At 41.4% G+C, this 17,235-nt stretch overlaps 1 protein-coding gene across 2 annotated transcripts in view; it reads right to left on the bottom strand.

Moving 5' to 3' along the window:
* Positions 1-17,235, bottom strand: part of acbd6 (acyl-CoA binding domain containing 6) — a 571,355-nt gene that overhangs the window by 162,964 nt on the left and 391,156 nt on the right. For both annotated transcript variants that reach the window (XM_038794993.1, XM_038794992.1), the window contains 2 exons: positions 7,955-8,060; positions 3,521-3,610 (listed from right to left, as the gene is read on the bottom strand). In XM_038794993.1, coding sequence (XP_038650921.1) covers positions 3,521-3,610; positions 7,955-8,060 — 196 coding nt within the window. The remainder of the gene's footprint in view (positions 1-3,520; positions 3,611-7,954; positions 8,061-17,235) is intronic.

Raw genomic sequence — 17,235 nt, 5'->3', positions numbered from 1 at the left:
CCCCCCCCATCACCCACCCCCGCGGCGAACAGCTCCTCAAACACAGTCACAAACATCCCCCACCTTTTCTCAAACTCCCCTGCTGAGCCCATTAACTCATACTTTATCTCCTCTAACTGCAGGAAGTCATACAGGTCACCTACCCATGCTGCTACCCCCGATGGTGATGCCGACCGCCACTCCAGCAAAATTCGTCGCCGTGCAATCAGAGAGGCGAAGGCCATGACATCGGCTTTGCTCTTCTCGATGAGCTCCGGCTTCTCTGAAACCCCAAATATCGCCACCAAAGGGTCCGGGTCCACCTCCTCCTCCACTATCCTGGCTAAGACCGCAAACACTCCCATCCAGAATCTTCCCAATTTTTCGCAACCCCAAAACATGTGCGCGTGATTCGCTGGCCCCCGCCCACACTTCTCACACTCACCTGCTACCCCCTGAAAGAACCCACTCATTCTCGCCCAAGTCATTTGTACCCTGTGCACCATCTTAAACTGTATCAGGTTCATCCTTGCACAAGAGGAGGTCCCGTTTACCCTTCGCAATGCCTCACTCCATGCTCCCCAGATCTCCATTCCAAACTCCGCTTCCCATTTCTCCTTGATCGTCACCACCCACTCACCTCCCTGCTCCCACAGCCACTTAAATATATCCCCAATTCTTCCCTCCCCTTCCACATCCGGAAGCAGCAGGAGCTCCAGCAGGGTGTATCCCGGCAATCGAGGGAATCCCCCCCAGACCTTTTGTGCAAAGTCCCTAACCTGTAGATACCTGAACTCACTACCCCTCGGCACCTCTACCCTCTCCCTGAGCTCCTCCAGACTGGCAAACCCTTCCTCCAAATACAAATCTATCACCTTGACCAGCCCCACTTCCCTCCACCTCCTGCATACACTATCCACTCCCTCGGTACAAACCCCTGATTCCCGCACAGTGACGTTAGCACCGACATCCCTTCCACCCCAAAATGCCTCCTCAGCTAATTCCATATCTTCACCATGGATTGCATCGCTGGACTCCCTGAATACCTACTCGGAGCCATTGGCAATGCTGCCATCACCATAGCCCTCAAACTAGACTCCTTACAAGATTCCTCCTCCATCCTAACCCACTCGACCCCTTCTCCTTCCCACCTCCGCTGCACCCTGTCCACATTCCCAATAATAATGAAGCAAGTTTGGTAACGCCAACCCCCCCTGCTGCCTCTGCCTCTGTAGCAGGGTTCTCCCCACCCTATGCACCTTCTCTGCGAAGTCAGAGATGATTGTGTCCACTTTCCGAAAAAAGGCCTTTGGTATAAAGATCGGGAGAGCCTGAAAGATAAACAAGAACCTTGGCAGAATATTCATTTTCACCACTTGGATCCTCCCCGCCAACATTAAATGCTGTGTATCCCACCTTTTAAGATCCTCCCTGGCCTCCTCCACCAGCTTTGTTAAGTTCCACTTATGGACCCCTGTCCATTCCCTCGCTACCTGAATCCCCAAATACCTAAACCTATCCCTCACAACCGTAAATGGCATCCCCCCTAAATTAGCCTGCTGCCCCAGCTCATTCACCGGGAATTCCTAGCTTTTGTAACAAAAACATATTGGTGACAGACGGACAAGATTAATTTAATCTTCGTTAAGGATAGCAATTTGACACCAACAGATCTATTGCCATTGGCAGTGAACTCTTATGTGAACCGAATGGGATCATTGCTGTAGGAGATTGGCCTCAGCATTAGAACAAACAGATTCAAGCAGTATCGACAGGTATCTTCCGATGAAAACTTTCTCATCAGAGGCCGCCAGACAACATGGCAACAGAAGCGCTCCTAACTAATCGGCATCCCTTGTAATGAGATGGAAAGATGACCTGTGAGGAAAGACTATTGAAAGGAGTCATCACAGAGAGGTTTTCCCTGTGAAAAAATGTGCAGCAATACACAGAGACCAATTGTCATAGTAGAAATTGGAACTAGCAATGTAAAATGCAAATGCTGCCCCTGTCCGAGAGGACCATAGGCTGCTCTCCCCTTTGAGAGAGGTAGCTGACTAAGTGGTGATTTAACCGGAGGGTCACCACACCTCAGGTGAGAGGGACAAGGTTGACAAGGCAGGACCTTCATGAATAACCTCAACTGGTATAGGAATTGAACCCACGCTGTTGGCATCGCTCTGTATCAAAAACCAGCTGTCTAGCCAACAGAGCGAACCAACCTCAAACTGGCAATTTATCAGCACCAGAACAAGCATTTCATCAACATAAAAGAAAAATAAGATACTAGGTGTAAAATAATCAGTTTTTAACACAAGTAAAGCATTATCCGTGTCCATAAGTAACTAAAAGTTCATATTAAAAGTGTAATACATTTCTTAATGCTCTTCTGACAACAACCTTTTTGAAAGAGAAGTAGACCGGAACTCCACATGTCACTGAAAAATGAATTATTAACACAACACTGAGTAATAAGCGCTTATCACACTCCCTGCAGCAGGAAATAAAATCAGACCATTATCGGTAAACGTCAACTCATATCATAATACTGCAATCACACAAGAAAATTAGTACGCTAGTGACAGATCAGTCCCAGTGTGGTGGATACAATAAGTGTGATCACATAAGTACAGCGGCCTCTTAATATCCTCTGAAGTTAACTTATAAAAACAATCAAAATAAGAGTGGGCATTAAACGTGAACAGACTAGGAAAGCCCACATACTGGGCATAAATAATATTCAGAAAATTGAAACAGCGTTACCCACAAGCACTGCCTATGAGAATAAACAAATGGTTCTTTCTCGTAAGCTACTAAGAATTGGAATGTACCATCCACTAGTGCAGCAACTTTGATATTATGGGTATTGTTTCTCCAGGATTCAAATTGATTCCAGAAATCATGAGCGCAGGGTTAAGTATTTCTGCATCGCTAGCTTAGCATTTTTAAAATAAAATTCAGTCATGTGGATCATTGTCCCTCGAGATAATGGAAATACCAACAATGAAGGTGTTATATCCGCAGGGGTGTTTAATGGGGTAATTTCCCAAGTGTGGAGTAATTAGATGTATTTACCCTAGAAGGGAAGCAAACCCAATAATTTACCACTATTCATACCAAATGTTCTACTTTTACATATCTATTTATATTTCAAATTAGAAGGAACCATACAGAATTATTTTCAAACAGAATGCTTTATTATACCAAGAGCTAAAAGAACACCAACAAATACTCAAAATATTACAAGAAAAATGTTACACTGCCCTTTAAGTGATGATGGACAAAAGGTGCATCTGCTGTTTTATTTTATTGAACTACTTTCAGTTTGCAGAACAATATTGTAGGTCTACACAGCAATGAAGCATCAAGATTCACCCTACTGCTATTGTTCTTGCAATATTAAAGTAAACTGTAAGAGGGAAAATAAATTACATTTTTAAATGTGCACATTTTTTGAAAACAGTCACATCAGTTCTACAAATTGCAACCACAATTATAAGAAATAGTATATAGGTTATTCAACAATGGCAGGTCAGCTCACCTGACTGTTGATTTCAGCATTTTGTTGAAGCAACATGTCAACCAGGTCTTTATGTCCTCGGTCACATGCCCAATGTAGCAGGGCTCTTCCCTTTGAAAGGAAAATGAACGCACAGATAGTTAATGTAAATGGTCACTCATTTATCAAATCTGCACTACGCCATTATTACAAAAAATTGAAAATCACAGTCTCAACATAAAATGCTATTAATCTGAGTTTTTAAAAGTGCTAGGTTTTGCAAGATCCATTCCTATAATCTTTGACATTTGATGACACATCCATTCCATTATAATTGCCCATGTGGCTTTGGAATTCATAGGTACACTTAGAATGTAGCCTTGATGTTCAGAGAGCTGGTAGGCTGGTGCAACAATTTGTTAACAGCACACTATCTCAGGACTAACTGCAGCATAATGCACAAGCTGAGCATATTAATAGAAACCTGGACTGTGCAACTTTAAATATGTCTTTCTGGGGCAGCACAGTGGCACGGTGGTTAGCATCGCTGCCTACGGCGCTGAGGACCCGGGTTCGAATCCCGGCCCTGGGTCACTGTCCGTGAGGAGTTTGCACATTCTCCCCGTGTCTGCGTGGGTTTCACCCCCACAACCCAAAGATGTGCAAGATAGGTGGATTGGCTACGCTAAATTGCCCCTTAATTGGAAAAAATAATTGGGTACTTTAAATTTATTTTAAAAAAGGAAAAAAAGAAAGAAAAAAAATGTCATTCTGTTTGTTGTTTTTTAAAAAAAACATCCATACAGCTGACAACAGCTGTATTAATTTTGAGCAAACTTTCTTGTAATGCAGAAGAGGTAGGAGAGGTGGTAATCTTGACAAAAGTGGAAATGGAGAAAGGCTTTGGTGAATTCTTGCTTTACCATAGAATTCCTACCATGCAGCAGTTGGCCATTCAGCTCATCGAGTCTGCACCGATCCTCTGAAAGAGTACGTTACCTAGACCCATTCCCCCACCCTATTCCTATAACCCCATCTAACCTACACATCTTTGGACACCGAGGGGTAATTTAGCATGGCCAATCCACCCAACATAATATACATCTTTAGACTGTGGGAGGAAACCGGAGCATCCGGACGAAACCCATGCAGACATGGGGAGAACGTGCAAACTCCACATAGACAGTCACGCAAGGCCAGAACTGAACCTGGGTCCCTGGCGCTGTGAGGCAGCAGTGCTAACTACTGTGCCATCCTGCCATCTTTAATACAGGTTAAACACTTTGGAGCAGCTTCCCTCTGCAGACACTATGTAATTTCAGGATGAAATAGCAACAGCGTTACAATGTAGCACTTGCACAGGCATTTCATTTAACATATTCCACCCTATAGTAATGGGCTGAAGGCACAACACAAGAGTCATATGAAGAAGCCACTAAACACCTACCATCACAGTCCAACAGTCAGAGCAGCAATGTCATGCAGAGGTGTAAAGGAGAACACAGGCATTTTCAGACAAAAAGGGAGCAGCAGTCCAAAACACTCCGCTTAGTGGCTGGTATCAAGAGTATCAGTACACTCAAGCAGCCAAATAGGGACACCCATAGACCAGGCAATACAAGAAATTAACAAAAATTAAAATAGGGTATGTCACTCTCAGAAACAAATTAATTTTATCTGAAAGGAGCTCCAGGATTTAGCCAAAAAATATTCCAGAGATAATATGTCAGATACAATTGAATTGATGTGGGGTGATATCTGAAAGTAAAAGAAATTCAATTCATCACATTCCCAAGATACTCCTAAAACATGTCAGAGCCAATTAATTACTTCTGAACAGCAGTTGTTATTATTATGTAGCACAGGACAAATCCAAGCTCCATCAACCTACTCATAGTCATCAGGAAAGATATGGAAGGAGTTCTGAGCAGTACCATCAAGTGACACTTCGTGACCGATGCTCAACTTGAGTACTTAAATCGGCTGCTCTTTCCAAGGGCTGATGCAGACTCGATGGGCCGAATGGCCTCCTTCTGCACTGTAGATTCTATGACATGCAATAGCCAACTTATTAAGAAACTGAACTTAGCCATGTAGGCTATTAGGGATCGAGATATGTGGAAAGGACCAGCTTTCAAAGGAAAAAAAAAAGGGCTGAAACATTGGAAAAACACAGGAAGGTGAATAGTTGTGGTGAAACCCATCAGCAACCAGTTGCATTTTAATTATGCAGCAAAGGATGAACTTGGTCAAATCCATAGTAAGCGTGAGATGATGGATCTGGTTAGGTTCAAAAGGACAAGATAATTAGATCACACAAATCAGGAGGAAAAATGAGACAGACTGTTAAATCTAGCCTCAGATATTGCAGCCGCCTCGCCCAGCACATAAGGGACCATGTTTGACTTTATCCACAGAACAACTAATATGCTTCATTCACAAAATCTGGTAGTTTGGGTCCTTATAATCTCTTCAGCTCGTTCAGTTGGGTTATTTTGATTCTGCAAAAGCTTGCAATTATGGTTGTTGTGAAATGGTCCTTGAATGCTGATTTTGTCAGCTAATTGTGCATAATTATCTTTAAAATGAGCTGGAATTCCTATTGAGGTGCATCCAAATTAACCTGTCATTCATTCACAAACCATCCCATAGTCAGGGCATCTTACTGCCTAAACAAAAGTCAAGAAACCTATGCAAGTCAAAACACAGGCTAATACCATCCAGGGTGCAAGCATAAATATAGGTTTGTGACAAGGAAGGGTTAATCCCTCACTGGAGATCACATGTCATATTTGATGGAGGTTAGCACAATTTCAATACCACAGCATGATTCAAATTCAAGCAGTTGCTGAAATTACATCAGTCAAAGAGTGAAAGAGTTGTTATGGATGAAAAGGCGGATATTTGATCTGTGTTTTCAAATGAACCCTGCTGAATTCTATGTGTCTCAATCCATGAATGTGTAAAGACTTCAGCTGTTCAAGTGTGTGACAAATAATATTTTTTTTTAAAGTAGGGTTGGAGAGCGTGAGGGGGAAGAGAGGGAGTGGAGATTTGAACACTGACAGTACTAGCTTGCTGTCATTTGTTGTAACAGGATGCTGCCCTCTACTGCTCATGTCCAGCCAACCTGAGTCTGGAAATAGCCCAAAATGTTCTCCGCTCATCAAATCTTGCAATTAAATTGTAAGAGAGACACTTATATAAAATGGTTTTATTATCACTAGACTGCACCACCAATGCAAACAGCATTTCAGCAGTACTATTATAGGGTTATTGCAGTTGGGCTGTATTCTCCATTATTGACAAATGGGCAAGGCAGTGCATTGTACACACATTCAAAAATTTCTGCTGGGATTCAGCAACAATTTCTGGTAGAAAGCGAGTATTTAACTGTGGCTCCACTTAACTCTAAGAATTCTTAATATTTCTCCCCGTGTCTGCGAGGGTTTCGCCCCCACAACCCAAAGATGTGCAGGGTAGATGGATTGGCCATGCTAAATTGCCGCTTAATTGGAAAAAATGAATTGGATAATCTAAATTTTTTTTTTTTAAATAATTCTTAATATTGGATCATGCAAGGGTCACTTCATGGAAAAGGATTTGGAATTTAACTCATTTCACTTGTGGAGCATGGACTCAGTTGGTTCAAAGGATTGATGAACAGCTTTTAAGATTTGGCCTCTACTCTGCATCAAAGCTAGATTTTACTTGCATAGGAGAATCCATATGTGAGTGGTTTCTTTAGTTGGCAATCAAGGAAGAGCAATGTTCAGATGAAAATAATTTCCATTGTTTGATAACAAATCCAGAAACATAATTTTTAAATTAAAAAAACAAACTGCAATTTCAAAATCACTTACTTGATTGCAGAAATTAACCATAATGGATTTTTATACAACAAAAACAAAAAAATCAGATCTTGTGTGAATTGTGAAGTAAATGAGAACAGCAAACGTATGTTGAATCAAAGTTCAATCTATGGCTATATTTCAGCTAATTATTATTTTTTTGAATGTTTCAATGGGCTTTTCCCTCCAGGTACTAAAATTAGAGAAAGGCCAGTGTTAGTGGAACATGAAGAACATATCAGAATGTGACTGTGGCTATTTTAATCAGACCACTTGTGCCCAGAGAAATCCATTCCTGGCATCATAATCCACACTCATCAGCTGAAATGATTGTTAACCTCCACATCAAACCACCACAGCCACACAAATAATATATGGTGTTAGTGCAAAACTAGATTTGTCCTTTCTATATTCGTATATGTATTCATTAGCAAACAGAAGAAAACATATTTCTTATTATGCCTAATTATAGTAACAAACTTCTGTTACACAATGTTTTGGTGTAAATTTCTATCAAGTGACAAACCCACTGAGAATATAAATATTTTAGAGAAATATTTAAAATGGGTCAACAGGTTATCCAATGTAGCCAATGAAAAACTCTTTGCCACTAAAACAAACTTACCTCCTCATCCTTCAGATTAACGTCCACATTCTTGGATAGAAGAGCTTTTAAAATATGATCAATGTTGTTCTCTCTACAATGATCAAATATAGTCTTATCTTCTTCCCTGTAAAAGATGAAAATATTTTCATTCAGGTTTAAAGGAAAATCAGGAAAATTGCAAAATGAACAGTAACGTGTTGAGATGACACATGGCTAAAGTCACCTTCAACAATTTAGTCAATGAGGGAATTTAACTCCCATTTCCCCAAAATCACAATGAAAATAAAATCTTTATCTTACTTTCAACCCTTGAGCTTCACGAATATTCAACAAAAATTGAATTAAACAGGCCTACAGGATACCTACCGGTTCTACATCAGGTCAATCTACATTGTCAATCCAGTGAACTATCGAAGGAGTACTGTGTTACCCAGTGCATCATTATTGAAATAGGAAGTTAAACGAAGACTCATCTACCTCTTCTGGGGTACATTAAAGATCCTATAGCACTACTTGAAGAAATGTATATTTCCCTTCCTGCTAATAATTATTCCTGAACAAGTTGCTACTGAAGGAAGAATAATTAATGATTTATCCTGTGCCATTTGTGCAACTTTGCAGGTTCAGAACGGCTACTACGTTTGCTTTGACAAAGTCATTGGACTCGAAACGTTTGCTCTTTTCTCTCCCGACAGATGCTGCCAGACCTGCTGAGATTTTCCAGCACTTTCTCTTTCATTTCAGATTCCAGCATCCGCAATAATTTGCTTTTATACATTTGCCTTCTTTGTACTTCTAAAAGGACATTTGACAAAGTGCTATATAAATTCAAGTGTTATTTATTACTACTCATTTGATCTCCAAATGGAAACACTGACTCAAACGTGGACTACTGAACCTCCTGTTTTATGGGTTATCAATGTTTAAGACATTAAGTTTGGGCATTTTATGGGAATATCATGCTTTGCAAGATGGTCCTGTTGGATAATTAATCCCAGAGCTTCAAAGGGAATTTTTCACCTTTTTATTCCCCTTCTGCAGTCAAAAGGTGGAAACATTGGGCTGCATTTTACGCGCCCTGGCAGGCTTGTTTCCAGCAGGGGGGCAAGTATAATCGGATGACCCTATTATCTTCTTGCCCACCCCACAGTTCAGCTCAGTATAATGGGATGTGGTCAGACTCCACCTACCTACCATATTCAAATAACCGTCCAAAACTCTCCCTACCCAGGATCCCAGACTTGTTCTTCATCTTCAGTGTAGTCCTGACAGCAGTCAATAATGTACCCTTGGCGCTTCTGAAGCTGCTGCTACAATAGATGGACTTCATCCCAATGAGGGGTGGAAGTTTCACTTGATCCTTGTCAAGTCTGCCTACCATGCATTAAGGCTGCAGGGTGGGCTGGAGCGGAGCGGGTTGGCTCCATGCCTACTTTACTTCCAGGATGGCAAGCCATCCACACCCTGCATTATTCAGCCCCTGCTGATGGCCATCAACCTGGTTAAGTGGTCCTTAAGGAGTAGGTGAATTCTGTCAGTTGTTAAGTATAACTCAGAGTTCTTTTGTTGCTGCCTTGGATCTTGACTAAAAGAATTAAGACATGGTGGTGCATGGCACCAGGCTGGGCCATCAAGATATCATGCCACAGAGTGGTGAGATACATGGCAATATAAAGACCGTAAGAAGTCTTACAACACCAGGTTAAAGTCCAACAGGTTTGTTTCAAACACGAGCTTTCGGAGCACGGCTCCTTCTTCAGGCTTCAAGGAGCCGTGCTCCGAAAGCTCGTGTTTGAAACAAACCTGTTGGACTTTAACCTGGTGTTGTAAGACTTCTTACTGTGCTCACCCCAGTCCAACGCCGGCATCTCCACATCATGGCAATATAAAGACCATCCTGCATCAAATTATAAACCTAATGTGAAACAATGGCAGAAAGTGCACTGTCTCAAGGCCCACAATCTGAAGCTGTCACATTTTATTTACATTTATTAGTGAAATTTTATTTACATCTGGTTTCCCCAGGAAAGCGTATAACTAATTAGGCCATCCAGTGGGTCAATCATATAATGTGCAACTGGAGTCATGTGTAAGCTAAACTGAGGAGGGCTGAATGCTTTCCTTCCCTGGACAACAGTTAGCTGCCTCTGACAATCCAGCAATTTCCTTGGTCAGTATTTCCCTGGTATTAGAAAGATCCTCGATTAATTGAATTAAATATCAAAATTTGCCATGGTGGTGATCTGAACAGAATGTCAGGGTTGTTCAAGTACTGTCATATCCTTTAGGTAGCTGCACCATAGAGAAGGCTGACTTCACAGTAACATTTTGTGTGCTACATTACATTTCCATTTCAGTTGTCTTTAACCATTACTGTTTTTATAACGATGCCAAGTGACCTACTGATTGTGAGGATGGATGAGGTCAATGAAAAGGGAGAGAGATGGGTTCTCAAAGAACTGGAATAGCTTATCATTAACCTGTTACAAGCGGCCTATTGTAGGAATTAAATAAATTCCACATATTATTTTTAAGTCTCAGTCTTAATTACAACAGATCCATAGAGTGGTGTGAAGGATGCAATTTGACTGCTCTATTAGTAGTTTGCTGCAATGTAACCTTTTCAAGTGCCTTTTTTCCTATATGTGTTCAACCTTACTGTCACAAACTTCACAGTATATCACACAATTGATTTCCTATAAAATTCCTTTTCCAAAGTCAAATTACATTGCGCATAAATTACTCTATTTAGTGCGACAGTGCACTAATCTGGTTATGTTTCAATGGTAACATATGAACGTTACAATCTGAATGTTGATCCTGCATTGTTGCAGGGTTACACAGACTTTTGGAAAGCAACACATAACTGAATAGAACAAGATCCTGCAATTGTACACACCCAACATTGCATCACTGGGAAAATATAGTAAAGAAAAGATCCATCAATGTTGTAACGAATTACTGGCATAAACAGGAGATTCAACCTTCTACTAACGTGATGCTGCTGAAACATGACACTTGAGCGGAACATGTTCAAGAGCGAGTCCAAGTGGGATTCCTGCAACAGTTATTGTTTATATTGAGATGTCCTCTGGGAGAAATTCTCACTTAATCTATAATTATCTTTACGCTTTAATCACTTCCCTACTTCAGAGGGTGCGATGCACAAGCTGCAAGAAAGCTCATTAACTCAGCGCATCTCTTCTCCCCTGTCACCGCTACTGTTTAATTGCAATGTGCGACTATTATCTATTGCCGCAACTGTGATTTTTTTTTCATAATAAGGAGTAGGGGGGTGTCTCGGAGGCATCAGTTGCAGCCGATTCACAGCTTTTTAATTATTTTGTGGCCAGACGCTTCTTGCAAGTTGAATAAATTGGTAACTGAGTTTATTCCCTCTTGCACCCAGATGTCAAGTCCTGGAAAGAGGGAGGGAGAGATTATGTGGCACAGCAGTGTTCGACATTCTGTATAATCTATGAATAGCCCTCAACCCCGATGATAAATCAAGATTATCTGCCAAAACAGTTCATCTGTCTGCCAGAGTGACTAATCAGCCCATCAGCAAAACTCAATGGGCATTAGTCATGAGTGGTCCCAGAGCCAGCCGTCTGCAGGTGTTGTGGTAAAATAGCAGGATATTCAGATAAGTTGCAAAACAGTCAGCAGTTGTGAGGTATGCTCGAAAGATTAAAGGATTAGGAAGTTTGAAATCTTTCCCTTTTTTTAATTTGCAGGCAGCTTTATCCGCTTTAAGCATACTTCACATACAAAATACTCAACTTGCATAGGGAGATGAACATTGGGAGGGGGGGGGGGGTAATTCTTTCCCATATCTTTCATATGATATACAGAGCTATATAAAGGAACGTGTTTCACTTTTTTTCTTTCATCGGATGTGGGTATCACTGGCAAGGTCAGAATTTGTTATCCATCCTTAATTGCCCTTGAACTGATTGGCGTGTCACACCATTCCAAAGGGTCATTAAGTGTCAACCACACTACTGTGTATCTGAAGTCACATGTAGGCCAGACGAGGCAAGGACAGCAGATTTCCTTCCCTGAAGGGCATTGGTAAACAAGATGGGTTTTACTTCGATTGATGATAGTTTCATGGCCAGTATTTCTGAGAAGAGCTTTATGTTCCAGATTTATTAATTGAATTTGAATTCCACCAGCTGCTATAACCCCAAAGTATTGGCCAGGGCCTCTGGATTACTCACCCAGCGACACTACCATTACGCCACCGTCTCCCCCCCACCCCCGCAACATTAAATCTACCAGGTACTACACGCTTTACTGAAAATATAGGTAAACATAGCTCCCACCTAATGGTTCAATGAAAAAGATGACTTTTACAAATGACAGTTGAGGAAGTAGTCTAAATAGAACTTTGCTACAAGCCAGTGCTGCACAGCTTACAGAAAAAAGCCATTCAACCTAACTGATCAATGCAAATTTTTATGTTTCACATAGGACTCCTCCTACTTTATTGCATTTAACCCTATTAGCATAGCCTTTCCTTTCCTCTCGTTCATATACTTATCTAACTTCACTTAAAGGCATCCATACTATTCGTCTCGACTACTTCATCAAATTCCTTTATAACTTAAAGATCTCTATCATGTTACCTTTTAGTCTTTTATTTATTTAGGGTGGCACGGTGGCAAAGTGGTTAGCACTGCTGCCTCATGGCGCTGTGGACCCAGGTTCGATCCCGGCCGCGAGTCACTGTCCGTGTGGAATTTGCACATTTTCTTCGTGACTGAGGTCTCACCCCACAACCCAAAAATATGTGCAGGGTAGATGAACTGGCCACATTAAATTGACCCTTAATTTGAAAAAAAAGAATTGGATACTCTAAATTTGAGGGCAGCACGGTCGCATGGTGGTTAGCACAATTGCTTCACAGCTCCAGGGTCCCAGGTTTGATTCCCGGCTTGGTTCACTGTCTGTGCGGAGTCTGCACGTTCTCCCAGTGTGTGTGTAGGTTTTCTCCGGGTGCTCCGGTTTTCTCCCACAATCCAAAGATGTGCAGGTTAGGTGGATTGGTCATGCTAAATTGCCCTTAGTGTCCAAAATTGCCCTTAGTGTTGAGTGGGGTTACTGGGTTATGGGGATAGGGTGGAGGTGTGGGCTTGGGTAGGGTGCTCTTTCAAAGAGCCGGTGCAGACTCGATGGGCCGAATGGCCTCCTTCTGCACTGTAAATTCTATGATCTAAAGAACCAATGCAGTTAAGTCTTTCTGAATTAATGCACGTCCTCAGTTCATGTATCATTCTTGTAATTTTTTCTTACACCCTATTGCTTTTTGCAAAAAGACCAGAAATGTGCACAGTACGTAAAGTGTGGTCCAAACATGATTGCATATAATTTTAAACATGCATTTCCATAAGTCAGGTAGCATGGTGGTTAGCACTGCTGCCTCACAATGTCAGGGACCTAGGTTCAATTCCAACCTCGGGTGACTGTCTGCGTGGGTTTCCTCCGGGTGCTCCGGCTTCCTCCCACAATCCAAAGAGGTGCAGGTTAGGTGGATTGGCCATGATCAAAAAAAAATTCCTCTTAAGTGTCCAAGAATTGGGGGGAAAAGTGGGCGTATATAGGGTGCACTTTCTGAGAGTTGGTGCAAACTCGAAGGGCCGAAAGGCCTCCTTCTGCACTGTAGGGATTCTATGAAGACTTTCTCAATAACACAATTGAATCCTTTCATTGCCCTCACTCTGATCAATTTTCTCATATACCTCCTTCCCCTTTCCTCAAGGCATTGACACCTTACTGCATTACAGACCCACAAAGACAAGGTAGCCTTGGTCACCATCCCTGGATTACTTTTAACCGTCCCGTGCACCCAACATTAAGTGTCAGAAAGCAACAGTCAAGGCAACCCTTTTCTTTGCCCAATGTCCACCCAGAGTGAGCTCAAGTCAATTTCAGTCTTCCCCATTACCATTCATCACAGACCTGCTAATCCAGCATCGATACCTGACAAAACTTGGGACCGTGTCCAGTTCAGCTATTCACTGAATAAACATGACAGACCATTGGGATAAGCATGCAAAATAGATGGTCACAAATCTCTTGCGCCAATTGAGTAATTCTTGAGTAGCAATAAAAATGTCAGTTTCCACCCTGTAAACAGCATTGTTTTTTTTTAGCTCATCTATATGAATTCCTGTAGCATCGGTATCCTTCTTTGTTTCCACTGTTTGATCATCTCATCAGAACTATTTAAACATTGGTTTGGTAGTGGAGCCCTGATCCATTCAAAATACCGTTCTTGGTTCTCAGAATACAATTATCTATCCCACAAGCTCGATATTTCTTGGTGCACTGTTGGTGGTAGGAAACCTGGAACTCGAATACTAATTTCCAAACAACAACTCTATGTCTATCCAAAAGAAATTTTTTTTTTTGTGAAATACACCTCTATCCGAAAGAAAAAAAACATTTTTGGTGACGTGCACTATCAGCAGATATTGTAGCATCCAATGAGTTTTTGTGAAGAATGGAAAAAAGAGAGGACAAATTATGAGCAATCAGATGGTCTTAGGAACCATACCCATCCACCCGCACCCACTCACCCCCACCATCTTTTCTATTTACAAAATGACTGTTACTGACTCAGAGATTAAAGGTTAACTATTTTTAACCTCCATGAATAAACTATCATTGTCAGTGTTAATGCTGACTGCTGGGAATGGAACACTGTTCTATCTTCACGTGTCAGTGTCAAGCTTCTAGGTCAGGAGTAAAACATATGACAAATATAACACACAGCATTATCTCTGTCCCATCCAACTATCCTATATCTGCTTCTGAGTGAAAATGTCAATTTGTGCTAACTCAGGACAATTTTGTAATATGCTTATTCCCTTGGAATTGGAACGTCCAAGAATATTTTGGATTAGCTTCATCCCATTAGTCTGGGTTGGATTGAAAACCAGATTCCAGTCGGCAATTGATAAGTGTACTAACCTACCTCTCTACCTAATTCCCCAACTAATACCACTTCAGAGTCTCTCCACCAGAGTGGTGACTCTATTTTTGACTCCTGCCTCCCAGATGGAGCTGCAGAAATTGAATCTCATCATGTGGGGAATCACAAGTGCAAACATGTGCTCTATCACCATGGAACAGTGCACTGGGAGCTCCATAGCACCGTGCGATCAAGTATTCATCACAATTGTTTAAGCTTCATTAAACAACGTAAACAATTTTTAAAGCAACCTGCATTTTTTTTAAATTGGGATTTTTAATTTAAAAGCCCCCTCTGAAACAACCAAAGCTATTCTCTACTATTATTGATACATATTTTTTTAAATTCCAATTTCAGCCTAAAAACTCCACTTTATGCAGCCTTCCACCTCGGAATACAATGACAATTGCATGAAGCACAATTCTTTTTTTAAGACATATACATGTCTCTACAAAGTGATGGCCATAGCTCATGCATTCCAGATTTACTTCGCCAGCAAAAGCACCGTGTTGTTGGGGGTTTATGGAGGTGATCTGGGCAGAGATAGCTCCAGCTGGATAAGGATTAATTTGCTACAACAAATCAAACAATTTTTTTTTTTTTTTTTTAATTTTAGATTACCCAATTATTTTTTCTATTAAGGGGCAATTTAGTGTGGCCAATCCACCTACCCTGCACATTTTTGGGTTGTGGGGGCGAAACCCACGCAGACACGGGGAGAATGTGCAAACTCCACACGGACAGTGACCCAGAGCCGGGATCGAACCTGGGACCTCAGCGCCGTGAGGCGGTTATGCTAACCACTAGGCCACCGTGCTGCCCTACAAATCAAACAAAAAGACTACCTTCCTACTTCTGAAAGATAGTACACTCAGAAAAGCGGAGTTCAATACAGCACAATTCAGCAACTAAAAAATAAAACTGCACTGCAAGGAGAGAAAAAAACAGACCGTAACACCATCTGATTATTTCCATGTTTAAATGGATCTGTTAATCTAGAAAACGAGCAAACCTGACCAGTAGCTTCAAAAATACTGACGTTAGGCCTTTTGATGGGAGAAGCCAAGGAATTAAGACACAGTAAAGTCGGAAACCAGCTGGGCTTAATTTGGAATAAATAAGTGAAAATGAAATATTTACAGGGCTTTTAGGAAACAGCATTGTAAAGGAAAGAACAGTTCTTTTAAAGATCCAGCATTGACATGATGGAATGAGCGACCTCCTTCTGGACCTGTCTCCAAATTTCCTTCAGGATCTAATCTCGGTCCGCTCCTCTTCCTCACACATATCCAATGCCTTGGTAGCCTCATAGCAGACACATAATAGATTTCCACATACATGAAACTCAGCTCTAGCTTTCTACCACTTTTCTTGGCCCCATGCCTGGCTGTACACTGTCAGGCTACTATCTGGTATCAAGTCATAGGCAAATCAAACCTTATTCTAAAGTGAGTATCCTGAAGACCAAAGCACAATTTTTCTCCTTTACCTTCATCTCTCTCTGCCATTAAAATACTTCAAAAGGACCATCTTTGTTATTAGGTTTGATTCCCCTTCTGTAAAGTACCCAGAGACGTTCCCCATGTTCGGTTTAGTATATAAATGTGAGTGACTGCTGTTGGACTATAAATGAAAACCACTGAAAACAGCAACTGTAAAAAGTTGAATAAAGATTTCCAGGCAACGGTATGAGCTGAGGTTTGTGCTACCAGAGAACTGCAGCCTCTAATCTGCTATATGTTAAATTCTCACTAATGCCAGATTTCTATCATGGATGTTGAATAATATGGAAACATAACAAATGATAAACATACTACTGTAAAATGAAGCTTTCAAAAACTGTTAGTAAAACAAGGGACCTCAAGCATGCACCTGTAAATAAGATGAAAACAGCTTTTAAACTTCTGGAACATAAACAGTCAATACAACAATTAATCCACAAACAGGGCAAACACCATAACTCAGCAAATGTTAAATACAGAAATCTCAGGACAATTTTTGCTGATCAAGGGCAACACAGTGGTGGGACGCGGGTTCGATTCCCACCATGGGTGACTGTCTTTGTGGAATTTGCACAATCTTCCCATATCTGCGTGGGTTACCTCTGGGTGCTCCAGTTTCCTCCCACAGTCCAAAGACATGCCAGTTAGATTTGGGGGTTTATGGAAGTGATCTGGGTGGAGATAGCTCCAACTGGATAAGGATTAATTTGCTACAACAAATCAAACAAAAAGGTGGAAAGGACATGCTAAATTGCCCCTTAGCGCCTAGGAAGGGTGGTCTTTCAAAGGGTTGGCGAAGAGTCGATGCCAAATGGCCT

The sequence above is a fragment of the Scyliorhinus canicula genome, chromosome 4, assembly GCF_902713615.1.
Source record: "Scyliorhinus canicula chromosome 4, sScyCan1.1, whole genome shotgun sequence".
Taxonomy (NCBI): Eukaryota; Metazoa; Chordata; class Chondrichthyes; order Carcharhiniformes; family Scyliorhinidae; genus Scyliorhinus; species Scyliorhinus canicula.
This window is presented reverse-complemented; position numbering and strand designations above follow the sequence as displayed.